Source organism: Phocoena phocoena, chromosome 2 (assembly GCF_963924675.1).
Source record: "Phocoena phocoena chromosome 2, mPhoPho1.1, whole genome shotgun sequence".
NCBI classification, from domain to species: Eukaryota; Metazoa; Chordata; class Mammalia; order Artiodactyla; family Phocoenidae; genus Phocoena; species Phocoena phocoena.
In genome coordinates this window covers 171,413,842-171,440,490 of record NC_089220.1, presented here as the reverse complement: position 1 = coordinate 171,440,490, position 26,649 = coordinate 171,413,842, and the positions used below count along the sequence as shown (strand labels likewise).

The 26,649-nt window shown below is 39.3% G+C and overlaps 1 protein-coding gene across 1 annotated transcript in view; it reads left to right on the top strand.

The window, feature by feature from the left end:
* Positions 1–26,649, top strand: part of MINDY3 (MINDY lysine 48 deubiquitinase 3) — a 94,846-nt gene that overhangs the window by 52,998 nt on the left and 15,199 nt on the right. Inside the window, exon 11 of the mRNA XM_065871856.1 lies at positions 17,070–17,142. Coding sequence (XP_065727928.1) covers positions 17,070–17,142 — 73 coding nt within the window. The remainder of the gene's footprint in view (positions 1–17,069; positions 17,143–26,649) is intronic.

Genomic DNA, 26,649 nt, shown 5'->3' with positions numbered 1-26,649 from the left:
GGGCAGAAGACCTAAATAGACATTTCTTGAAAGAAGATAAACAGATTGCCAACAAAGACATGAAAGGATGCTCAACATCACTAATCATTAGAGAAATGCAAATCAAAACTGCAATGAGGTATCACTTCACACCAGTCAGAATGGCCGTCATCAAAAAATTTACAAACAATAAATGCTGGAGAGGGTGTGGAGAAAAGGGAACCATTTGCACTGTTGGTGGGAATGTAAAGTGATACAGCCACTGTGGAGAACAGTATGGAGGTTCCTTAGAAAACTACAAATAGAACTACCATACGACCCAACAATCCCACTACTGGGCATACACCCTGAGAAAACCATAATTCAAAAAGAGTCATGTACCACAATGTTCATTGCAGCTCTATTTACAATAGCCAGGACATGGAAGCAACCTAAGTGTCCATCGAGAGATGAATGGATTAAGAAGATGTGGCACATATATACCATGGAATATTAGTCAGCCATAAAAAGAAACGCAGTTGAGTTATTTGTAGAGACGTGGATGGACCTAGAGTCTGTCATACAGAGTGAAGTTAGTCAGAAGGAGAAAAACAAATACCATATGCTAACACATATATATGGAATCTAAAAAGAAAATGGTTCTGATGAACGTAGGGCCAGGAGAGGAATAAAGACACAGACATAGAGAATGGACTTGAGGACATAGGGAGGGGGAAGGGTAAGTTGTGACAAAGTGAGAGAGTGGCATGGACATATATACACTACCAAATGTAAAATAGATAGCTAGTGGGAAGCAGCCCTGTGCTTTGTGACCACCCTGAGTGATGCGATAGGGAGGGTGGGAGGGAGACGCAAGAGGGAGGAGATAATGGGGATATATGTATATGTATAGCTGATTCATTTTGTTATAAAGCAGAAATTAACATACCATTGTAAAGCAATTATACATATTCCCATAAGGTTGTTAAAAAAATTATTCAGTAGATCTTAAGCTTATAAATCAAGAAATAACAGTTAATGCATGCAGTATCCTATATGGCGACAAAAACAGGATAACTTGCTTTTATTCTTCTGCCTGATCAACTTAAATACACATACACAGATTCTTCCTCCAGATTAGTGAATAAAAACAATTTGGAGGAGTATTTGTAAGTAAACATTGTCACATTATATACACTATCATATTTAAAATTTGCCTTCATGGTTGAGGATGGGTAAGAAAATTGCTTCTGTTCAGTGAAATAACTGTTTTGGTTTTTCTTTTCGAGATGAACAGCTTATCTTTAGGAGTCTAAGTAATTACAATTTTTTAAAAAGAGTTATAAGTTTGTCATTTTAAATTTCAGTGCCATCTGTTTACTTAATAAAATCACTTGATACTTGAGATGTCCAATGGCCCAGAACTTATTTTTATATCATTGGAACTGTCTTCTTGACCCATGGAGAATCACTGAACACATTTTGTAGGACTGGGAGAGATTTTTCACAATTGAGTTTTATTTGAATGTCACTGTTGAAAATAAATTTTAATAACCTTTATGAACAGGTTGTAAAACTTCAGATAATTTATGACCATCTTCTCTATGTAATCTTTAAATTTTTAAATTGAACTCTGCCATGTTTTATAAGTCATCTTTTCTATCCAGTGTAGACATGGTCATCTTTTTAATCTTAGCATCTGTGTGAAGCAACAAACATGATATTGTACTCTGACGTATTTTAGAGAACGTGGTTGGAAAAAATGTAGCTTGCTATCCTATGTAAATAGGAGTTTTCTAGTTAATATTGAGGGGGAAAGCACAGAATCTAACTGCAGGGACCTTTTAGGAACTCAGAGTCATCAAGCAGCAGGGGTTTCACAGAACCCGCCAATAGAAGGTTTCTTGGTGAAGAGAGGACAGTCCGATGACACAGTTGAGACGTTCTGCAATCTCCAGATTTCTGGGAAGGACTTTTTTTGACACCAGCTCTGTAGGCTGGCAAGCGTCTTCTCCTTCAGTTTGTTCCTTTCTCTCCTGCACTTCCGAGAAACACCAGAGAAAAACTCTGCAAGGCGTGTTTTCCACTGTGAAGCAGACCCGACCTTCTGCCTTTAGGGGTCCCCTAGGCTTGCGCCTGGACTTGGACTAGACTCCTTGGAAAGTGGGCACCTGAAGAGCTGTCAGGGATGCAGCATGCACCCTTGCGGGCACAGGTTCACAAGAAAGGTTTGGAATGAACCTGGGATGCAGAGAGAAGGGAGGTCCTGTGAGCCATGGCCCAGAAGGGGACTGTACTTGAGTGTTGCCGTGACGATGGATGTGCCTGCAGAGACGGGAAGAGGAGGCACCCAAAGCACGGCCAGCAGTCTCCTCCTGCCCACTGAGCCGGGCAGGTTCATAGCTCTGCCCTTGCCTTGGGCACAGCGGCAGTGCCTCTGTCCCTGGGACGTACCTGAGGGAGGGCCTCTAGAAAGGCTGCTGGTTTAGATGAAACCAGGAGGCTAAGTAAGGCTCAGGCTGTCCGCTGGAGACAGTGGCTGGGGGCTCCTGTTTCAGCCCCGCCAGCCCCGCCAGCCCCACCTCAGCCCCCTGTATCCAGCCGGGCCAGTGGGAGAACTGGGAAGGGGCCTGCCCCCTCTTCACTGTGGCTAATGTTTGCTAGGCCAGTTATGGTGCACCAGTGATGCGGTGTTTTCCCTCTTCTGTTTCCCTCCCAGTGTCCCCTTTTCAGGGTTTTCTGGAGGATTTTGTTGTTGTTTTCCTTCCTCTCTCATTTGCGTTTGAGGATCGTGGTCAGTGGAGCCCCGCCATCCCCTGGAGGGACCCTGTGGTTTCTGTGCGAAGAGGCACCTGCTCCCACTTTGATGAGGGTGAAGGGCAGCGGGTTGCTGTTTGTTATATTCATGCCCCTCCACCACCATGGGCGATGCTTTAAAGGTTCAACTCCTGTACAGAGAAGGATTTGCTACGTTTGCAGTTGGGTGTCAGCATCAGGACCCATGGGTGTCTTCCCCACCCACGCGTCCCACCGGGCACCTTGACTCTTTGATCCAAAGTTCCTTAAAGGGGCACAGCCTGGCCTGGTCCTCAGCCTTAGGGGTCTGGGATCCCTGTGGCGCTTCCTGAAGTCCAGGTTGGCAAGAGACCATGGGGTCTGAGGCCAGCCGGAAGGGGGGCTCCTCCAGCAACCCAGGTGGCAGCCGGTCCCTACCTGGGACTCTTCCCTCCCACCCAGCCGGGGGGCTGGGTTCCAAAGTGGTGAGCGAGCTCGTGGACTGGCACGGGGCTGGAGTCTCCCGGCCTCGCCGGGCAGTGCGTCCAGGGCCATTCAGATGCCAAGCATCAGGAAATCATTTTGTGCAACCACCTGAAGCAGAGATATTTTTTAAAAAGCATAAATTATTCTCAGTTGTGCTGTGATGATCCTGCCTTTTTCTTTTCCCCGTGACTTCGCATCAGTGATTCTTTCACATCAGGTAAATCTTGAGAAAGCCTTGGTGCCCCTCCCTCCCGGGCCCCACTCAGTACCCATGCGTGTGCACCCCAAGCCTTTCTCAGTAGTTAAGAGGTTCTAGGCAATGCTATAGGCACAGCTGACTGTGTGTCTCTCTCTGAGTGCAAGAAACTCAAGTCATCTTAAAAAAATACCAAAAAAAAAATTTACAAGAAAAGAAACACAAAAAAATCTTTTTAGGCCAGAGTTTTCTACAGGTACTAATGAATATTCTTCTTAATCCTTGGAAGTTTTGTGTGTTTAATATTTCTTAGTACTAGTAGCATTAATTTATACTTTTGTAGCAACACAATATTTTTATAAACAGCCAGTGCTTTGGCTCAAGTCTCCACAAGGGGCTTATGCAGGGTTTTCTTGGGACCTGTGTACAATGTACAGTATTTAAAAAAACAAGTTACCTGGTGTCACCCTTGCTGTGTTAATTAACAAAAGACATTGTTTCTGGTCTCCTGTGTCATTGGTGTGGACCCAGCAGTTCTCCAACGAGTCATGTTGCCCGGGGGTTGAGTTGACAGTTCTTGTGATATGTAAACCCCCAAGACCAAACTTGAGGGTTTATTTAGGCTTTTTTTCTGTTTGTCCTTTGGATTTTTGGTTTCATTTCGTTTTGGTACCGTTTGCCATTTACACCCAAATCAGTTTTGTGGTGTTTAAAACTTTTACTGATGTCAAATGGAGGAAAGGAACAGAAAAAAAAAAAAAAAAAAAAAGATTTTTACAAGGTAATCAAATTTAAAACTGAGCTATTTAAATGTTGCTCTTTTTACCTGTCTGTTCTTGTCCAAAAGTGGGACATTCCTAGGGAGAAGAGGAAAGTTCCACTTGGTTCCTTAAATCGCCAAAAGCCCCTGCCGGAAATTCAGCACCCCCTACACCCCGAATTCTTGCAACATTATTTCCCAGTTGGTTGATGCCAAGGCAAAAAGACATCGTTTTAATGGTTAGGGAGGATCAGTTGCTTAAATGATTTCATCTCAGCGTCATATTTATGGTTTGACAATAAAACGACCTTGTGGGGGGGAAGGATGTGGGTGAGGTGAATTATAGTACAGTGTTCGTACATGGACCTAGGAGACAGTTTCTGTTAAGTAAGGTAGAGAATGCTCCAAGAAGGCCTTCTGAACGATGGCAGAGTAAAACCTTTGGATCTGTACCTTGGGAGGGAGCGAGCCCTGTGTGCATGGGCAGGGTGTTCAGATATACCATGGTACTCTTCATGAGTTAGCTGAAAACCTGCAGATCTCCTGAACAGGTAGAAGAAATGATTTTGAACAGTAGATGCTTAAGGAATTTAGAACTTTATTGTTAAAACAAGGTGGTGTAACATTTGTTTTATAATATATTAAATCTTTTCTTCTTTTAGAAGCCAGGCCTTTTCATACTGAGACATGTTAATACACTTTAAATGCCCAAGTAATTACCTGATAGAACATTTGGACATTTGTCCTGTTATGTTTTTCATCTCTCTAATCATCATTTTTCCCTTTGCCTCATTGACTTCCTTTTTTGTATTTGGGGCCTAAGATTAAATTACTTGGGTCACTTTCATATTTTCCCCTTGAATTGGAACTAATTATGGACTTAATTTTCAATGCAAATTCAAGACGAGGGCTTTAAATTTGAAAATATGATACTTTAATATTATTAGAATTATATATATATAAAGTGTTAGACACATAAATTTGTCGTTTTTGGTTTTGTGCATTTGAATCTCTGGGATGACAGCTGCTGGTACAACATAAAAATAGTTGGAACCTACCTGTAACATCTAATTTCATCTTCAGAAGATCAGTGACTAATTTCCTTGGTAATCCATTTCAGACTTTCTTTTGAAGTTGGGAATATGAGTTTTACATTCCTTTTTGTTCTCTCTTATGGTTATAAAAGGACTCTTTGTATGTGTATACAGAGTGTCACCTTTGACCTTTCCTATGATAAAGCAGTTTTCCTTTTAGATAAGAACACATGAAAACACACTTCTGTTTAAAGGCACAGTATATAGAGAAACTGAATTTAATGCAAAGGAGAAACAAAACATTTAACTGTTCCTGCATGAGCAGACTGTTCTTACAGTGGTATCTGTTCCTGGGAATCTAGATAGAATTCTTTCTACAGAGCAAGCTCCTTTGTGTATCACTCTTCAGTGTAACATTAACAAGACTACTGCAGTTACATGATAGAGCCCTTTTTGAGGGTGTTCAAAAGTTGGACGGTTCTACTTTACCATTAATACATTCCTCTACGTGTATCCACAGTTTTAAGGAAATGAAGTAAAATGATGCTTTATAGATCTTATTATAAAGAATATTCACTTCTGTGTATCTTTAATTACTGGGTAAAAGTCTTGGGAGTTGGAATATAACTAGATTCACAGTTGGGCATTTTGTAAAATAATAGGGTTTTCCTATGTATAATGCGGTTTAGTCATCCCATCCGTTTATCCTAAGTATATTTTAGAGTTTGTGCATTTGTTTAAATTTCATGCCTTATCTGCTACAGAAAGGAAATGGATTTAAGAGCTAAAGTATTAATCTTTATAGTTTAAATCGTAACTTGTCATGTTTCTGTATTGGTTTTTATGAATTTTTTTTCTCTTAGTTAATCATGTCAGTGATGTCACCCAGCTTACTGAAATTAGTTCCTCTTTCCATTTGAATTTGTTTCTTACAACTGTTTGTTACAGTAGAACCCAAATAATTGTCCATGCAAGATAAAATATCGCTGGTATAAAGGCCTAAAGGCGTTCTGTTATGAGTGAAGTCCGTGAGTTTTCATTAGAATCAGCATTGATGAGTCCACACCTCCTCCTGTCCGTCTAGAATTGATGAAAATAATTGTAGCAAATGGAGTGGGTAGCAGAAAAGGCCTTATAGCATATATTTAATGTATGATAGTATTAACAAGTTTATGGTTTTGTTTATTTTCCCGTGCTGTTGTTTGTTATCATCTGCCCAGGTTGTGATCACAGTCCTGCTCGGCATTCGTGGTCCAGCCTTGCTTGACATCCTTCGTGATGTGACTGCTGATTGTCTCACTCCCTTATGCTCCTGGAATTTCTTTAAACTTCCTACCTCCTTGTGATCAGGGTACTACCTGATTTATCTGCTTTCCCCCAGTTCCTAATAGAGCAAGCACTGGGCATGGTGCTAAGTACTGTTGAAATGCAAGGATTCATAATAACATTGTAGGGACTTCCCTGGCAGTCCAGTGGTTAAGACTCCACGCTTCCACTGCAGGGGGTGCGGGTTCAGTCCCTGGTCGGGGAACTAAGGTCCCGAATGCCACGCCGTGAGGCCAAAAATAGTAATAATAATACATTATAATAGTTTACTAGGTAATTCTACTGAGTGCTTGCTCCGTATCAGGCACTGTGATAGGCATCTTACATGCATTTGTCATTCAATCCTCAATGCAACCCTGTAAAATACGTTCCGTTTTCATCTACATTTTATACTCTGGGGCCAGAGAAAATGAACACCTACTGGCTAAAGCAAGGATTCTGTCTCCCGAGCTTTTAGCTACTTCTGTCCCTTAGGAAAACAAGCAAATTTTTATTGTAGTGTGAAACAGAGATTGAAAGAGGGGAGGGGGGTGCAGAGGGATGATACTTGAATTAAAGGACATGATGTGTATTAGACTTAGATGAAATGAAGAATGTATTCTAGTCTTGGGAAAAGCGCAAGCAAAAAGGCAAGAGATGTGGGATGGGAAACTTCGGGCTATATTTGGAGAATAGTAATTGGTTCAGTATGGCTGAACCATACTCGTTGTGCTAGGACATTAAGATGGAAGCAAAAATTGGGATCAGGTACAGTACCAGCTGAAATAATCGTTTCTCCCCAGACCATCTATACTATGTTTTTTTTGTTTTGTTTCGTTTTGTTTTTGTTTTTGCAGTACGCGGGCCTCTCACTGCTGTGGCCTCTCCCGTTGCGGAGCACAGGCTCCGGACACGCAGGCTCAGCGGCCATGGCTCACGGGCCCAGCCGCTCTGCAGCACGTGGGATCTTCCCAAACCGGGGCACGAACCCGTGTCCCCTGCATCGGCAGGCGGACTCTCAATGACTGCACCACCAGTGAAGCCCCCATCTATACTATGTTTGCATGCTTATCTTGATATGAAAGGCTAAACATGAACATTCAAGTCATGAATGTAAAGCCTATTCGTGGAAGTAGAACAGTTACTTAATGAACAGTAAGAACTTCTCTGTGAAGCTTGATAAAACTTAAGAGTATTAAAAATTGAGTATTTTCACTGTTTTTCACAGTCAAACCCTGTTTAAAATAATAGAAAAAGAGGTAGGATTTGGGGGAATGTAGGGTCAGGGAGGTCCCTCACTTTGCATTTATACTAATCCAAGCCTACCAAGCTTAAATGACCAGTGTTGTGTGGACTACCATGTCAGTCATCTTTCTAGGCATCCATTTTCATAGGAAACACAGGAAGTGTGTATATGTGGAGATTCTCCATATGCAGCTTGTATTGTTAAAATCAGTGTCAGTGGGTAGCATGGAGGAATAGAAGAGGAAAAAATAGGTCAAGTTTGAATGGGACGAGCAGATATTATACATGTGACATAAGCGAGCTGAAACCCCAGCCAGAATATTAGGGTTTAATTCTTTTTGCCAGCTTCCTGAAGTCACAAACAATCCTAAAATTTGAGTGATTTACGCAGTAGTAGTCAAGAAGTGGGGAGGGGAGGCAATGAGAGCAGTCCACCCCAGGTAGGTGGGATGTTTGACCACTGAAATTGTCTAGAACTGCCTGCATGGGATGATGGTAAAGAGGAATTCGACAAAGTGAGTTTTATTATGTTTAAACCGCAAACAGTGCACCGTCTTTTTGCAAACTGTGCTGGGGCAAACTGTTCCCACTATAGCCCTCTCCCCACACACACACACCGAAGCTTCTTTCTCTTAATTTGTATGCTGGCTGCACGTGTCCTCCAGGTGCCTCTCCCCTGCTGTGATCTGGACCGAGGAGTAGCCTCTGTCAGGAAGGGGCAGTTCTCCTGGCAGAGGGAGAAGAGGAAGATACCTGCCCCAGCCACTGATGGCACTTAAAGCTTCTTCCAGGAGCTGGCAGAATATCGCTTCTGCTTGTATTTCTCTGGCCAAAAAAGGCACCTGGCTAATCCCTGATGTCAGTGCGGCTAGGAAGTAGACACCCACAGAGAGGTACTACGGGTCCCATAGCAAAATGCAGTGATTGTACTCTTACAGGGAAGCGCAAGGAATTGAGAACAACAGTACCAAATCTACCACCATGGGTAACTGTGGGTCCAGGTGATTTAACAGAGTTTAATTTAAAGGATATAAAGAGTCTTTGCCTAGAAATAAGGAGGAATTTTTGACTGTCAGATTGATTTTTGCCCAGGTGATTATATAGTATTTCTACCATTTAAAAAAGTCAGATAATCATTTTTCTTGAATTTTTGTAGGTGTCCATGTGCCTAGAGAGTAATGGCTGTGTTAGCTGTTTCTTTGATGACATACAGTAGTTAAATGGCAAAGAGCTTCTCTCGGTCCGGTTCTTCATAGTAAACGAGAGAACACAGAAAGTGATTCTGGATGCATAAGAGAGTGGACGCCTTGGGCCTGAGGGATGAATTCTCTGGCAGAAACCACTGGAGAAAGGCTAGAGGGGTCCCTACTGTGAGTTGTACAGTCGTGGCAATAGGGAGAAAAAGAAGTCCAGTGATTAATATTAATAATTGTAATGATCATGGCAGATCATTTCTGTCGGAGACTTTCCTCCTACTACCTTATTTCACTTACACATTTAGAGTGTATGTTCCTGTGTAGAAAGAATCCCAAAGGGCTTTGCTTTATGTTTCCTACCCTGACTTCTCTGCTGACACAACACAAGTCAGCAGTGGGCTGTTTTGGAGTAGCTGGGCCTTTTGCGCATTGTTTGGGAAATCATGGAAGAGTAAGAAAAAAGACCACTGTCCTACCTACTTGCAATTAATGGCATTAACTGAATTCTGTTTCTAACACTGGCACTGAAGAACATTATATACTTGAGAGCATTTGACAACTGATTTACAATATGTTTCACACGGGTTCCCAAATTATTTTCCTAGGTAGTTAGTGAAGAGTCAATATGGAACATACAATAAAGTGATTTTTTTTTTTTTTTTTGCGGTACGCGGGCCTCTCACTGTTGCGGCCTCTCCCGTTGCGGAGCGCAGGCTCAGCGGCCATGGCTCATGGGCCCAGCCGCTCCGCGGCATGTGGGATCTTCCCGGTCCGGGCACAAACCCGCGTCCCCTGCATCGGCAGGCGGACTCTCAACCACTGCGCCACCAGGGAAGCCCAATAAAGTGATTTTTAAAGCAAAATTTTACTTAAAGCCTAAAGGGAAATTATATACCAGTTAACGTTATTATTTTTTTGGAAGGACTCTTAACAGCACTATCCGATGTTGTCTGCACGCTAGAGTGTCATTTCTGTGTGCCTGATCATTCCTGAAGACAAAGTTCTCAGAGGCCCCTGATCACTCCTGACAGCAGATTGCCCCTGATGATGATGAAAGGTAGAACAAATAAGCTTTAAAGACCTTTCCAGTAATGAGCTACATGCTTAAACCTAGCTAACAAGCTGAACATGGGCCTTCCTTATATTTCTGTAGGTGTTTAGAAGGGTAGCTAATTTTACAACAGTTTAAAAGGTTTATGGTGAACAGACAGTGCTACATGAAAAAGATACTTGTTTCATGACTCTAGGATAGTAGATAGTCCCGTTACACCTTGGTGGTTTTTTGGTTTGTTTGTTGGCTTTTGGGGGATTTTTTCCCCCCTCTTCTCTTCTGTAGCACTTTGCCAGTTAAGGGAAGTTGGGTGAGGGTAGATAATTTTAAATGCTATATTGTTTAGCAATCCCTGTTGACCAGTAAATTGGCTGAGAAGGGGTTGTTTGCCCTAACAGTCCTGTGATGAAAGCATCTGATTATATTTGACTAATGTAGAGAACTACTTTTAAAGTAAAAATAATGATGATAAATCAGAGTTTAAAAGCATAGTGAATTAAAATGTTATTTAAATATTAGACTCATGTTTAGAATCTCTTGCTAGTGGGAGTACGTTAAAGAGTTTCAGGTGCAGTACACAGTGAAGTCTTCTCCTAAGTGCTACAACTGGGGATGAAAAAAAAGAAAATGCTTACAAGTACCCTTGCTGACTTAGATAATTTGGAATTACATCATTGGAATCTCTACTTATTTATAACTCAACAGTTTTTTGAGGGTGGGGGATTAATGTATGTTTGAATGTTATTTGAGAAGGTAATTTTAAGATAATATTAATAATATTTGTGGAAACATAGGAACGTATTTTTCTCTCTTCCATTAGATTGTGACATTAAATGTATAGACTAGGTCTTTATGTCATCTAATAGGCTTGACAGTATCAAAACATTATGGCCGTGTGGATAGTTATATGGGAAAAATAAATATGTAATCTAAAAGCTATTGCCATATTAAGTCTTGGAAATGGAAAATCTGAGGGTAGAACCCTCTTCTTTGTATTATTATTCACACCTACACAGTAAGAGTTCTGTTTTACTTTATCCTTTCTAGTTAAATCATTTCATGTGCAATGAGAAAAATTTGGCAGTTAATATCTCACACGAGTTGTATATCTTAAGGTTGTAAAGGACGCTTTCTCAATTAATGGAATTCTATACTTGCTGTTCAAACTTGCTATGCAAGTATGAAATATATATAATATTAATATATTACCAAAATTACTACATGGATCATTCTGCTCCAGGTCTTAAACCGGAAGCCTTGTTCAGAAGTGTTTAAGTTAAATAAATTGGTAAAAGTGAGTGTTGGAATTTGTTATTTTAAATCGAATTAGAAAGGTGAAAGGAGTTCAGGATGAAGCACTTTCATGGGAATAGAAGGTGGTCTCGTAACTTGTCCTGATTTCATCTATGAACGTTTAAACATTATATAAATTTAAACAAGCTTTAACTAAGAGATCTTTTTCTATAATAATCTAAAAAGCATTGTAAACATTCAGAATAAGCAAGCAATAATCAGTTTGGAAGATTGTACTGGTTTTGATTTGTGGATGAAAACTTTTGGAATGTTTTCATTAGAATTTACTGTAATCTTCTTTGTTTTGGCCTTTGTTTTTTTTCCACCCCTCTTGTATAAACACATCTTAAAATAAGTGATATGATTAAGAATGGTTAATTCCTAAGGAGTTTAGCATATTAGCTATTAGTATATCACTGAGACCAAAGGAGCAAGCAAGATTTTTGTTTCTTAATCGTTCAAGACACAATTTGCTTTATTAGTCATGACAGTTAGAGTTGATGGTTTTATTATGTGGAACCTGACCACTACCACTGGGTTGTATTTGGAGAGGAAAAAAGGAATTTCTGTTTTGGTAGTTTACATCTGGAGGTTTTTTGTTGTTTCCTCACAGCGTTTTGAGATACTTGTTTCACACTTTTAAGCTTCAAGCAAGAACTTCTCTAAATTCCTTTTTGGAAATACTCTATTCTGACATCTTTGAAGTAATCTGCGTTCACCTGCCTGTTTCCGTGTCTTACCTGGCAGGCTCTCCAGCCTTGACCTCCTCTAGGGCCCATGGCCTCTTTCTCCTGGCACATGAGAAGCCTACGATGGGCAGCCCTGGGTGATCGCAGTGTGCCGAGCATTAAGACAGCCACGTGCATCACCTGCAAACCCTGCACGTTCAGAGTCAGTTCGTTCTCCCATCAACACCGATTTCCCTGCCTAACTACTCCTTGCCTCTCACAGTTCTCAGTCCTCCTCAGCTCTGTCAGTTCGCCTTGTGCTACACTAATTCACATCTTTCTGCCTCTCATGATTCTGTTCCTGCCAGCTAGAACTTCCTACCCTCTTTTCTCAGATGAGACCCAAAATATCATCTTGGTAAAACCTAGTAAGGTGATTAAGATATCATTATATCTGCAGATGAGTCAAAAGAAGGCATGTTTACTCAGTGTTAGAGCATTTGGGGAAAAAATATAATATATTCTCTAAATCATGGGTCAGCAAACTATGGCCCACAGGCCAAATCAAGCCCTACCACCTATTTTGTAATTTATTGGAACACAGCCATGTGCATTTGTTTATATATCGTACCATCTTGCTGCCTATGCATTGTATTAGCATGCTACCTTATGGCCTGCAAAGCCAAAAGTATTTACTTTTTGGCCCATTACAGAAAACATGTGGCAGCCCTTACTCTAAATGAACACTTGTTAAACCAGAGTACGCCAGGAGTTTTCCCTAGGCTTCAACTGATCTTTCTGTATCAGGCCAGGCCTATTCGAACAAGAGCTAAGAACACATTTTCTGAAGCCTAATTTTTTTATATGTTCATAACCAGAGGCAGATGATAAGCAGTGAACATTTTATTAAGTTTAATTTTTTTCTACGTAAGCACAGTATATTTTTTATTTGTAGCACTTGGAACTTAGAGATGAGGCATCAGGTAGTTCACGTTACTTCTTTTTTTTGCACTCCTGCATTTTCTGAAATCTTTAATCGCCGGAGAATTTGATGCAGACCTTTTTCTCTGGCTAAAAATGGAAACTTCCTTGTTCCCCCAACTTTATAAATGGTAGTAATTTCCCAAAACTTCACTTTGTAGGAAGATTAAAATGATGCTTCATTTATATTCTCTGCCACCTCTTCCCCCAAAAGAGTGTTTGTTTTATTTTGACCAAGAAAAACAATATTCCCTTTCCTACTATTTAGATCATGCTTTTAATTAATATTTAGAAATTTTGAAGTAGTGTCTTAAAACTCATTTCAGACTTTGGCTCATCACTTACTAGTAATACAGGTTGAAATGTAACAGATTGTGAATAGGAAGAATGACTATATCTTCATCTTGTGTCTCCAAATGCTCCCCCTTGTGTAAAATCTCGTCTACAGCTGTATACTTTCTCCTCCAAGAGAATTTCAGTGACAGCACTCATCCACAAATTCCAACATCCATTCTAAAGGGAAGAATTGAAAAAAGAAAGGAGAGTTGGAAGTAGTTCAGGGGGCTAAAGCTTATTCTGGAATCCATGTAGAAATGTTTGCAATTAAGGTTTGGGAGTGGTAAAAGAAGCTAAGGAGTAATAATAATGATAGCCCTGTGCTAGTAATTGCTCCCTAAATCTGAGAGCTGATGCTGCAATCCTAGCCTTGATATAAAGGTAATTATAGAGCTAAGACTGTCCTGGTGATGTATTGGACACAGAAAAGCACTTTAAGAAATATTGTTAAAAATAGGTTAAATGAACAAAGTTAACCCAAGAATCTGGCAGTATTCTACCAGAATTTTAAATGCCTTCTTTCTTTGGCCCAGCAATCCTACTCTGGAACTCTGTCCTACAGATACAACTGTTCATGTATGAAATTACATGTTCAAGTTTCTTTGGTGCAGCATTGGTTATGGCAAAAGATTAGACACAATCCAAGTGTCCAGCAGTAAAGAACTGGATCATAAAATCAGAAAGGCATTGAAGGTTGAACCAGATGAAAGCATGTCCTTTGACATGTGTATTATCTACAAAATAACATTGAAAATGCACGAAAAGGAGACCCTAAAAGTTGCTAACACAGGATGGTAAAAGGGAAATAATTGTACATTACCAAATTTTACTATGTTATAAAATAACAGATTTTAAAAAGTACTTCATCATTTATTTTAACACATTAAAACTGTGCAGGAGCTTGTATATATTCCGTTGTTTTGATTCCCGCTCCTGTATGAACCGAACATACTATCGAGGAGGTGTTCAGGCATGGCCCAATAAGAACTACTCTAGGGGCTTCCCTGGTGGCACAGTGGTTAAGAATCTGCCTGCCAATGCAGGTGACACGGGTTCAAGCCCTGGTCCAGGAAGATCCCACATGCTGCAGAGCAACTAAGCCCGTGCGCCACAACTACTGAGCCTGCGCTCTAGAGCCCGCTAGCCACAGCTACCGAGCCCAAGTACCACAGCTACCGAGCCCACATGCCACAACTACTGAAGCCCACGCACCTAGAGCTCGTGCTCTGCAACAAGAGAAGCCACCAACAAGAGAAGCACGCGCACCACAGGGAAGAGTAACCCCTGCTCACCACAACTAGAGAAAGCCCGCACGCAGCAACGAAGACCCAACGTAGCCAAAAATTAATTAAGTTTTAAAAAATAACTACTCTAATTGACTCTTAGAGTTTATTCATCTTTGAGGTAAGGGCAGGATGATTAGGACAAAAGTTAATTGGTGCATTTCTTACAAAAATGTATTTCCACAGAGAAACAGCAATTTAAATTCTTTTTGACTTTTATACCCCACAATTTTTTTTTTTTTTTTTTTTTTTAATTGAAGTATAGTTGATTTACAATGTTGAGTTAGTTTCTGGTGTACAGCAAAGCGATTCAGTTACACAAATATATATACTCTTTTTCATATTCTTTTCCATCATGGTTTATTACAGGATATTGAATATAGTTCTCCATGCTGTACAGAAGACCATGTTGTTTATCTATTTTATATATAGTTGTTTGTATCAGCTAATCCGAAACTCCGAATTTATCCCTCCCACACCCCCTTTCCCCTTTGGTAACCATAAGTTTGTTTTCTGTGTCTGTGAGTCTGTTTCTGTTTTGTAAATAAGTTCATTTGTATCATATTTTAGATTGCACATATAAGTGATATCATACAGTATTTGACTTTCTGGCTTAATTTAGTATGATAATCTCTGGGTGCATCCATGTTACTGCAGATGGCATTATTTCATTCTTTTTTATGGCTAAGTAGTATTCCATTTTGTTTGTGTGTGTGTGTGTGTGTGTGTGTGTGTGTGTGTATGTATACAGCACATCTTTTTATCCATTCATCTGTGAATGGGCATTTAGGTTTCTTCCATGTCTTGGCTCCTGTAAACAGTGCTGCTATGAACGTGGGGGTGCATGTATCCTTTCAAACCATGGGCTTCCCCGGATATATGCCCAGGAGTGGGATTGCTGGGTCGTATGGTACTTCTATTTTTAGTTTTTTAAGGAACCTCCACACTGTTCACCATAGTGGCTGCACCAATTTACATTCCCACCAGCAGTGCAGGAGGGTTCCCTTTTCTCGACACCCTCTCCAGCGTTTATTATTTGTAGACATTTTAATGATGTGGCCATTCTGACTTGTGCAAGGTTGTACCTCATTGTAGTTCTGAATCCATTTCTCTGATAATTAGCGATGAGCATGTTTCCATGTGCCTATTGGCCATCTGTATATCTTCTTTGGAGAAACGTCTATTTAGGTCTTCTGCCCATATATATATATTTTTTTTTTTTTTTTTTTTGCGGTACACGGGCCTCTCACTGTTGTGGCTCCGGACACGCAGGCTTAGCGGCCATGGCTCACGGGCCTAGCCGCTCCACGGCATGTGGGATCTTCCCAGACCGGGGCACGAACCCATGTCCCCTGCATCTGCAGGCGGACTCTCAACCACTGCACCACCAGGGAAGCCCCTTCTGCCCATTTTTTGAGTGGGTTGTTTTTTTGTTATTGAGTTGTATGAGCTGTTTGTATATTTTGGAAATTGAGCTCTTGTCAGCTGCATCATTTGCAAATATTTTCTCCCATTCTGTAGGTTGTCTTTTTTTTTTCTTTATGGTTTCCTTTGCTGTGCAAAAGCTTACAAGTTTGATTAGGTCCCATTTGTTTATTTTTGCTTTTATTTCTATTGCCTTGGGAGACTGACCTAAGAAAACATTGCTGTGGTTTATGTCAGTGTTTTTTTGCCTGTGTTCTCTTCTAGGAGTTTTATAGTGTCATGTCTTATATTAAAGTCTTTAAGCCATTTTGAGTTTATTTTTGTGTATGTTGTTGAGGGAGCGTTCTAAGTTCATTAATTTATATGCGGGAAGGCTTTTAGCTTTTCACCATTGAGTATTATGTTGGCTGTGGATTTGTCATAAATAGCTTTTATCATGTTGAGATATGTTCCCTTTATACCTACTTCTTATAAAGGATTCAAGATGGTAAAAAGGGATGCTTGGAAACTTGTTCTCTGATGAGGTGTGTCTGAGTGAACACAATTACAGGCAGATGCTTGGACCAGATTTACGAATAGAGGAAAACAATTAGAACCTAGATTCTAGTTTCATGTCAGTCAAGTGTAGAGTTTCATAATGGTTGATATATGTGGAGTAAAGGTTTGTGAAGAGTCCAAGATAACAGTGAATTCTGTGCTTATTTTTGGTAAATTGTAATATTGCTTACTTTGTAAAGAAACTAGTCACGATAGAGAGTTAGTTTTATGGGAAAAAGAAATCCGCCTTTTCGATATTTCCTTTAATAAAAGTTAAAATTCTGAACATGCAGAACTTGATTATTGATCTGTGCCTGGGTATTGATGTAACATACTTCCTAAAGTAGTAAATTTCAATTGCATTCCTATGTAATTGTTTGCTGTCATATCTCTGGATTTAATTTTTAAATATTTGAAAGCTAGAGTATGCTTCCAGTTAGATTTTTTACTTGGACAATAATATAAAGCAAAACTATCAGTCATTATTTTCAATGCCATTATATTGTAGCTCGTTGATAGCATGCTTTTTTATGTTTTCAGGATATGGCTTTAGTTGCCCCTGAGGCTCCTTCAGAACAAGCCAGAAGAGTTTTTCAAACTTATGATCCAGAAGGTAAAAGATTTTATTTTTTATTAACATTGCCTCTGTTTTATATTTTCATATGTTTGAAATATATTGATACTTTCCTGAGTTTTATTTTTAAAGAGTTATGGGATTATTGAAAGAAATGTAGGCTTGCATTTCTTGAAATTTTTAAATAGGAAATGGTGAAAATGGGAACCAAAAAAAATAGGAAACTTCAGTGATCATCATATTCTCACATGGTGTAAGGGTTTTGTGTTTCTTGTGGTACTAAAGTTATGATTACTTGAATCTTGATCTCTGATGGTGTTAAATAGGGAAAAATACCACCTCTTGAATAACTTTTCAAAGAGCTTAAGTCATTTATTTATTTATTCAGATGAATAAATGTTTCAGAATATTTCTTTTTTTAATAATTGAGATATAATTGACATATAACATTCTGTAAGTTTAAGGAATACAACATGTTGCTTTGATATATTTATATATTGCAAAATGATTACTATTTTAGCATTAGGTATAACACCTCTACCACATCACATAATTACTTCTTTTTTGTGATGAAAACAGTTAAGATCTGATCTGTTAACAGTTTTGAAGTTTATAATACAGTGTTGTTGACTATAATCACCATTGCTGTTCATTAGTTCTCCAGAACTTATTTATCTACTAGTTGCAAGTTTCTACCTTTAAACAACATCTCCCCAATTAGCCGACCTCAAGCCCCTGGTAACCACCACTCTACTCTGTTTTTACAAATTCAGCTTTTCTAGATTCCACATATAAGTGATATCATACGGTATTTGTCTTTCTACGTCTGATTTACTTCACTTAGCGTAATGTCCTCAAGGTTTATCCATGTTGTCACAAAAGGTAGGATTTCCCTCTTTGTCATGGCTAAATAATATCCCCTGTGTGTGTACACACGCATAAACAGTGTCGTCTGTGTCCACTGACAGACACTTAGGCTGTTTCCGTAGCTTGGCTGTTGTAAATAACATTGCAGTGATTGTGCAGATATCTCTTTGAACTACTGACTTCACTACCTTCAGATGTATACCCAGGAGTGGAATTGCTGAATCATATGGTAGTTCTGTCTTTAATTGTTTGAAGAATCTCTGTACTGTTTTCTTTAATAGAGATACCATTTTATATTTTCACCAACAGTGCAGAAGGTTTCCCCTTTCTTCACAAATTCACCAACATTTAATCTCGTCTTTTTTTTTTTGGCCATGCCATGTGTCATGTGGATCTTCCCTGACCGGGGATCAAACCCGTGCCCCCTGCATTGGGAGCGCGTAGTCCTAACCACTGGACCACCAGGGAAATCCAGTCTCCTGTCTTTTTGATAAAGTTCATCCTAACAGGTGTGAGGTGATACCTCATTATGATTTTGATTTGCATTTTCCTGATGATTAGTGATATTGAACATTTTTTCATATACCTATCGGCCATTTGTATGTCTTCTTTAGAAAAATGTCTATTCAGGTCCATTGCTAACTTTTTAATTGAATTATTTGTGTTTTTGCTCTTGAGGTCTTTATATATTTTGCTTTATATATTTTGTGTATTAACCTATTATCAGATACATGGCTTGCAAGTATTTTCTTCCACTCTATAGGTTGCAATTTTATTATTTCCTTTGCTGTGCAGAACCTCTTTAGTTTAATGCAGTCCCACTTGTTTATTTTAGTTTTGCTGCCTGTTCTTTTGCTGTCTTATCCAAGAAATCACTGCCAAGACCAATGGCGAGGACCTTTTCCCCTACATTTTCTTTTAGTAGCTTTACAGTTTGAAGTCTTACACCTAGCTGTTTGATCCTTTTCAAAGTGTTTTTTTGTGAATACTGTAAGATAGGGGTCCAGTTTCATTCTTTTGCATGTGGATATCCATTTTTCCCAACACCATTTATTGAAGAGACTATCCTTTCCCAATTGTATGTTCGTGGCACTCTGATCAAAAATTAGCTGACCATATATTCATGAATTTATGTCAGGGCTTACTATTCTGTTACACTGGGCTATGTGCTTGTTTTTATGCCAGTAGCATATTCTTTTGATTATTAGAGCTTTGCAGTATAGCTTGAAATCAGGTAACACGATGCCTCTGGCTTTGTTCTTCTTTCTCAAGATGGCTTTGATGGTGCAGTATCTTTTGCGGTTCCAAATAAATTCTGGAATAATTTTTTCTATTTCTGTGAAAAAATGTCACTGGAATATTGGTACGGATTGCATTGACTGTGTAGATCACTTTGGGTAGTATGGACATTTTAACACTATTAATTCTTGATATAATCCATGAGCACAGTGTATCCTTCCATTTGTGTTTTCTTCAGTCTCTTTCATCAGTGTCTTACAGTTTTCAGTGTCTTACACCTCTTTGGTTAAACGTGTGCCTGAGCGTTTCATTGTTTTTGATGCTGTTGTAAATGCAATTGCTTTTTAAATTTCACTTTCAGATAGTTCTTGTTGGTGTATAGAAATGCAACTGATAACAGTATGTTGATTTTGTATCTTCCAAATTTACTGAAATCATTTTTCTAACAGTTTTTTAGTGGAGTCTTTAGGGTTTATATATAAGACCAAGTTATCCACAAACAGAGATCATTTTACTTTTACCTTTCCAATATGAATGCCTTTTATTTCCTTTTTGTTCCGAATTGCTATGGCTAGGACTTCCAATAATATGCTGAATAGAAATGGCAAAAGTGGGCAATCCTGTCTTTTTCCTGTTCTCATAGGAAAGGATTTTAACTTTTCACCACTGAGTATGATATTAGCTGTAGGTTTGTTGTTTATGGCCTTTATTACACTGAGGAACATTCCTTCTGTACCATATTTTTTAGCGTTTTTATTATGAAAGGATTTTGTATTATATCAAGTGCCTTTTCTGCATACTGACATGATCATACAATTTTTTTCTTTTATAAATGTGGTATGTCAGATCTGTTGATTTGCATATGTTGAACCATCCTTGCATCCCTGGAATAAATCCCACTTGATCATAGTGTATGGTCCTTTTAATCTGCTGTTGAATTCAGTTTGCTAATATTTTGTATCTGTATTCATCAGGGATTATGATATGTTTTCTTTTCTTGTAGTGTCCGTATTTGGCTTTGGTATCAGAGTAATGCTGGTCTCAAAGTGAATGTGGAAGTATCCCCTCATCTTTACTTTTTTGGATGATTTGTAGAAGGATTGGCATTAATTCCTCTTTAGTTGTTTCATAGATTCACCAGTGAAACCATCTGTTCCTGGACTTTTCTTTGTTGGAAGGTTTTGGATTACATTGTCAGTCTCCTTTTTGTTACTGCTCTGTTAAGATTTTCTTTGTCCTCATGAGTCCGTTTTACTAGGTTTTATGTTTCTAGGAATTAATCAATTTCTTCTCATTTGTCCAATTTGTTGGTGTGTTATTGTTCATAGCAGTCTCTTCTGACTCTTTGTGTTTCTGTGGTAACAGTTACAGTGTCTCCTCTTTAATTCTGTTTTGTTTATCTTGTCAGAAAATAAGCTGTTAGTTTTATTGCTTTTTTCTATATTTCTGTTCTCTATTTCATATATCTCTGTTGTAGTTTTTCTTCTTTTTTTAGTTCCTGAAGGTGTAACGTGAGGTTGTTTATTTGAGGTCTTTTTGTTTCTTAATGTAGGCATTTATCAGTATAAACTTCCTTCTTAAAACTGCTTTTGCAGCATCCCTAAGTTTTGATACATTGTGCTTCTGTTTTCATTTGTTTCAAGATATTTTTTGATTTCCCTTTTCATTTTTTCTTTGACCCATTGGTTGTTCAGGAGCATGTTGTTTAATCTACATATATTTTGCATTTTCTTCCTGTGGTTTTTTTCTAGTTTCCTGTCATTGTGGTAGGAAAAAATACTGGGTGTGATTTCAGTCCTTTTAAATTTGGTAAGACATGTTTTATGCCCTATCATGTGATCTATCCTGGAGAATCTTTTTTGTACACTTGAGAAGAAATGCATATTCTGCTGCTGGTATATGGAGTGTTCAGTATATGTCTGTTAGGTACATGCTGTCTAAAGTGTAATTCACATCCATTATTTCCGTACTGATTTTCTGTCTGCATGATCAAACTGTTGTTGAATGTGGGGTACTGAAGTCCCCTACTTTATTTCATTGCTCTCTGTTCTCCCTTCAGATTTGTTAATAATTATTTAGTACATTTAGGAGCTACAATATATGGTACGTGTATGTTTATAGTTGTTATATCCTCCTGATATATTCATCCCTTTATCATAATGACCTTCTTTGTCTCTTGTTACAGTTTGTCTGACTGTAACAAGACAACAGTTACAGTTACAGTTTCTGATTAGAAGGTATTTCGTCTGACATAAGGATGGCTACCCCGGTTCTCTTTTGTTTTCCATTTGTATGCAATATCTTTTTCGTCTCATCACTTTCAGCCTATCCATGTCCTTGAAGCTTAAGTGAGTCTTTATAGACTCACATAGAGTTGGGTTTTGTTCTTTTACCCATTCAGCCACTCTGTGTCTTTTGATTGGAGAAATAAAACCATTTACATTTACAGTAAATGTTGATAGGTAAGGACTTACTATTGCCACTTTGTTAATTGTTTTGTAGTTCTGTAGTTTCATTCTTCTTCTGTTGGTTTCTTTGTGACTTGATTTCTTTTATAGTAGTATGCTTTGATTCTCTTCTCTTTATGGTTCGTCTATTATAGGTTTTTGCTCTTTATCATGAGGCTTTTGTAACACATCTTAGTCTTATAACTATTTTAAGCTAACAACAACTTAACTTCAGTTACATAAGAAAGTTCAATGCATTTACGTGACCTCCATAATTTATTTTGATGTCCCAGTATACATCTCTTTATATTGTGTATCCATTAACATAATATTGTAGATGTAGTTATTTTTAACCCTTGTCTCTTAGCCTGTACGGTAGAGTTCAAAGTGATTTACACACCACCACCACAGGATTTTTATTTTTTTAAGGTGTAACTGATGTTTAATATTTCATGTGCACAACATAATGGTTTTACATTTCTATGTATTTCAAAGTGATCACCTCAGTAGGCCTATTAACATTGATCACTATACATAATTACAAAATTTTTATGTATGTGATGAGAACTTTTAAAATTTGTTCTCTTAGAGACTTTCAAATAAGCAGTACAGTATTATAAACTGTAATCACCATGCTGTACCTTACATCCCCATGACTCACTCATTTCACCTACTCCCCCACTTTTGGTGTTAAATCCAAAAAATCATTGCCAAGAGTGATGTCATGGAGCTTACCACCTATGTTTGCTACATAATAAGAATTTTAATGTTTCTGGTCTTACATTCAAGTCTTAACTCAAAATAGATCAAATTTTGTGTGTGGTGTAAGACAGTGGTCCAGTTTGCCCAGTACCACTTATTGAAGAGACTGGCCTTTCTCCATTGTATATCATGGCTCCTGTGTTGTAAATTAATTGACCATTTAAGTGTACGTTTATCTCTGGGCTCTCTGTTTTGTTCCTTTGATCTGTGTGACTGTTTTTAGGTCAATACCATACCGTTTTGATTACTATAGTTTGGTAATATAGTTTGAAGTCAGGAGGTGTGCTACCTCCAGCTTTGTTCTCTTTTTCTCAAGATCATTTTGGCTATTCATTCAGGGTAACAGAGCCAGGGTCCTAGGATCCGGTGCGTACAGAACTACCACAGTAGTCCTGAGGTACAGGTGCACTTGCTGCAGGTATGGCACTGATGTCTGCGGTATACATACGTACAGCTCTTCCGTGGACCTGGGACCTGAGTTTCAGGGGCTCCCCATAGTGGTTACGGGTGTGGGGGTGTGTGACAGTGGCACAGGCCCTGGGATGACAAGCTGTGGTGGTGGCTTGGGCCCAGGCTGCAGTAGCAGCATAGACTGGGGATGGTGGGTCAGAGTCTCACTTTTGGCCCCACGCGGCCGTCACAAGGCAGTAGCAGCAACACAACTGCAGTGCTGATCTGTTAAAGCTGAGCTTCAGCAGTGGGCTCAGGGCAGTGCTGCCCAGTCTCAGCACTGATGTGTCAGCGCCTCAACCTCGGGGCGGTGGGGCAGGGCTCAGTGATGGTAGCATCCTTGAGGATGATGGGTCAGAGCTATAACCTGGTATCCAGTAGGCGGGGCCCAGGGCAGCAGACACTGTGCTGGTAATGGTGGGACAAAGCCACTACCCTGAAACCAAGGATGAGGCCCAGAGCTCCAGTCCTGTATATGGTGAGGTGCTGAGGCGCACCTCATTCCAGAGAGCAGGGTACAGCAGAGACTGGGGTCCCTGAGGGCAGGTCTCCTGAGGGACAACTCTAGCCTCTGGGAGTAGATGCAGGGGCTGGGAAGCACTGTGGTCAGCTCCATCAGCTGGGAGCAATGTTGGTAGGAGACCACTGCAGCAAAGGCTGCACATGTCTCCAGCGGAGAGGCCTGCAGGGGTTCTCCTTTTCCCCGTGTGGTGACCTTCCTCTGAGGCCATCCCTCCTGGTGCCAGGCTGCTCTTGACGAGGTTATGGCTTGACTCGGGTAGTACACTTCCCATACTGTCCTGTGCAGCTATCCTTGATTTATTTTGGAGCTCCGCAGGGCTTTTTGCTGCTTCCTTGTAGCCCAGTACTTTCCCTGGGGGGTTTTCTTCAGTTTGTGCTGTTTATTGTTTTTGTTGGCTTCCTGTGTGGGAGGCATGAGTTGGGGTCTCCTAGCCCTCCATCTTGCTGATGTCACTCCCCAGAATATTTCTGTGTAATTGTGCCAGAAGAAAATACAGAAGAAGGATAAGAAAAATCATCTTTAGGATTCTCTTTTGAGCCTGAGCTTAGCTTCTCTACCGCACTAACAAAGGTTGTCTTAAAAGTTCACATATATGTCACTGCAGCGTCAACTCTGTCATTGTTAGCTAGGTTATTTTAATCATCTTTGCATTTATGTACTTCGATAATGGTTATGACTAAAGTATGACAGCTAACTCACTGACTTTTCCAGTATAACTTTAAAACCGAGCCATGCCTAATGTTCCATTGTAAATTACCAGGAAGGAACCTACGTTGTTGGGTTAATCCTTATCAACTCCTGAATGGACTCAGTTATCTTTATAAATACACTTTCTTCTGTCTTGAAATTTTTAACTCTTGGAGATCTACTCTTTCCATCTCTAAAAATTTCAGTCATAGAAATTCTAAGAATCTTAGTAACCATATAACTTTAGTTACTTTTCAGTCTATAAATCTGTTTTCTTATATATCAGATGATAATAACCACCTGTTTCTTGAGAGTCATTATGAAGATTAAATGAATAGCATTGTAGAAATCACCTGCCCAGTCCTTAACACATAGTAGGTACTTCATAAATGTGAGTTCCTCTCTCTCTACACCTCAGGTTAATTGGTGCTGGTATTGGTGAGTTGACCTTCAGTTAGCTTCTTCCACTATGCCTTTTCCCTAACTTAAGAAAAATAAGTGTTGCTTTCTTCTTGGAATTAATAATCTTTTAATCTTCCAATAACATTTCATTCCAAGTCTTTAGAAGTAATTTACTCCTTTATATCTTCCCACCACTGAATGAAATTCGTCTTATAGTAAGTTAACATTCAGCTGGAATCATTGGGATATGTAGCACATTGGGCTTCCCTGGTGGCGCAGAGGTTGAGAGTTCGCCTGCCGATGCAGGGGACATGGGTTCGTGCCCCCGTCCGGGAGGATCCCACATGGCGCGGAGCGGCTGGGCCCGTGAGCCATGGCCGCTGGGCCTGCGCGTCCGGAGCCTGCGCTCTGCAACGGGGGGAGGCGGGGCCCACAGCAGTGAGAGGCCCACGTACCGCAAAAAAAAAAAAAAAAAAGAAAAAAGAACGGGATATGTAGCACATTGAACTATGTCATAGAGGGTGACAAATACAGTCATTCTCTTACCAATATGAATCCTCTGATGGAAAAGACAGGAAATAAATCATTTCTATTCCTAAATGCTTTTAATATATTTTGATTTAGGATCAAACTTAATCAAGTACAGTTTTTGGAAACGGTAGCAAGTTAAAATGAAAATAAGATTGATATAAATAATATAAGATTAAAAGAAATGTGATCAAAGTGAACTGAGATTAGCTAGAGAGCTATCGTGGAGACCTGAGGACGTACGATCATGTTGGCAAATGGAAGCACAAAGAAGAGAAAATGATACCTATGAACACGAGGTAGAAGATAGAAATATACCAGGAATAGCCAGCAAAGTGTTTGACTTGAATGGAAAGACAGGACACAAGAAAAATAATTATGTAGCATGTACTAAAGAGAAGTGATGGTTATCGGAATAATCAAGGAAATTAACGGTCAAGGCTTGGATTTATATTTTAAAGAAATATATTTCAGAGAATGAGTCAAGCGATTTCCTGTGGCATACCCTCCTCTTAAGGATTTATTTAAAGTACTAGGTTTTTTTCCCCTGCCATCTCTCACCCTGCTTCTAGATGTTTGCCTTTTCTGTACCTCATATCCCAGGGCAGAGTGGTCGTGAAGTGGTATACACATACATATGTAAATGCCTGCTCTGTTTCGAGATACGTTAGGTGACATGTTTCTACCCATATTGATAGTAATTACTGTATGAGAGGAGGATTCCTTCTAGAGTGGAATACATTATAGGATGAAGTATGTAAGGTGGCATGGATAAACTGGGTGTCTTTCCGGAGTTTCCAGTCAGGTCTTTATAGTGCTGCTTAATTTTGATTTGAAATGTTTGTCCAAGATATCAAGCATACTCTTACCCCATTGTGACCACTACAGACCATTCTCAAACCAGACGTATGGCTTTTCTGTAATCTGGCGTTTTGGATCCCTCTGCATTAGTTTCTTTAGTGAGAATTTTAGAACTGAAACTGAAATTGGAAGTGAATGAGTTTCTTGAGAAAGGAAATGTACAAGGAGAGTATCAGAATATCTTAGGAGATAATAGCTGTGAAGGAACAAAGGCATAGAGAAACGCCTTGAAAGCAAGAAGGAGTGTTCACAGCCGTAGGAGACGTGGACTTGAAGAGCCTGATGTTATCTAGAAGGCCAGTTTGAAACAACTCCGTCAGGAATAAAGATACCAAAACTAAACTTTAGTATCTTATAGTCACAAGTAGTAGATTTGTTTGCTTTTTGCAATTTCAATTTTTTAAAATCATTAATGAGGTAGCAGGCTCCATTCTGTCTACTAAATTACAAGGGAAATTATCTTATTGGCAATATTAAAACAATGTGTATGATCAGTGGCAGTTTTTCAGAATTGAGTCCTGAGAAATACATATGAAAATAAATTTGCTGTGTTTTTACTAGAGAGAGAAAATTATTGATTAAATAAATTAGTTTTCATCTATATGGTTTTATGTGTGACAACTTAGCAGGACTGTAATCTGAATTGTTAAGCAAACAGAACTTGTCCGGTCACCTTAGAAAAGCCCTCTCTTTCTGTCTGTGACTCACATAGAAAAGAAACTCCACTTTCTCATTTGAATATCCCTGTTTACGGTTTAGCTATTGACAGTCCACTCTAGG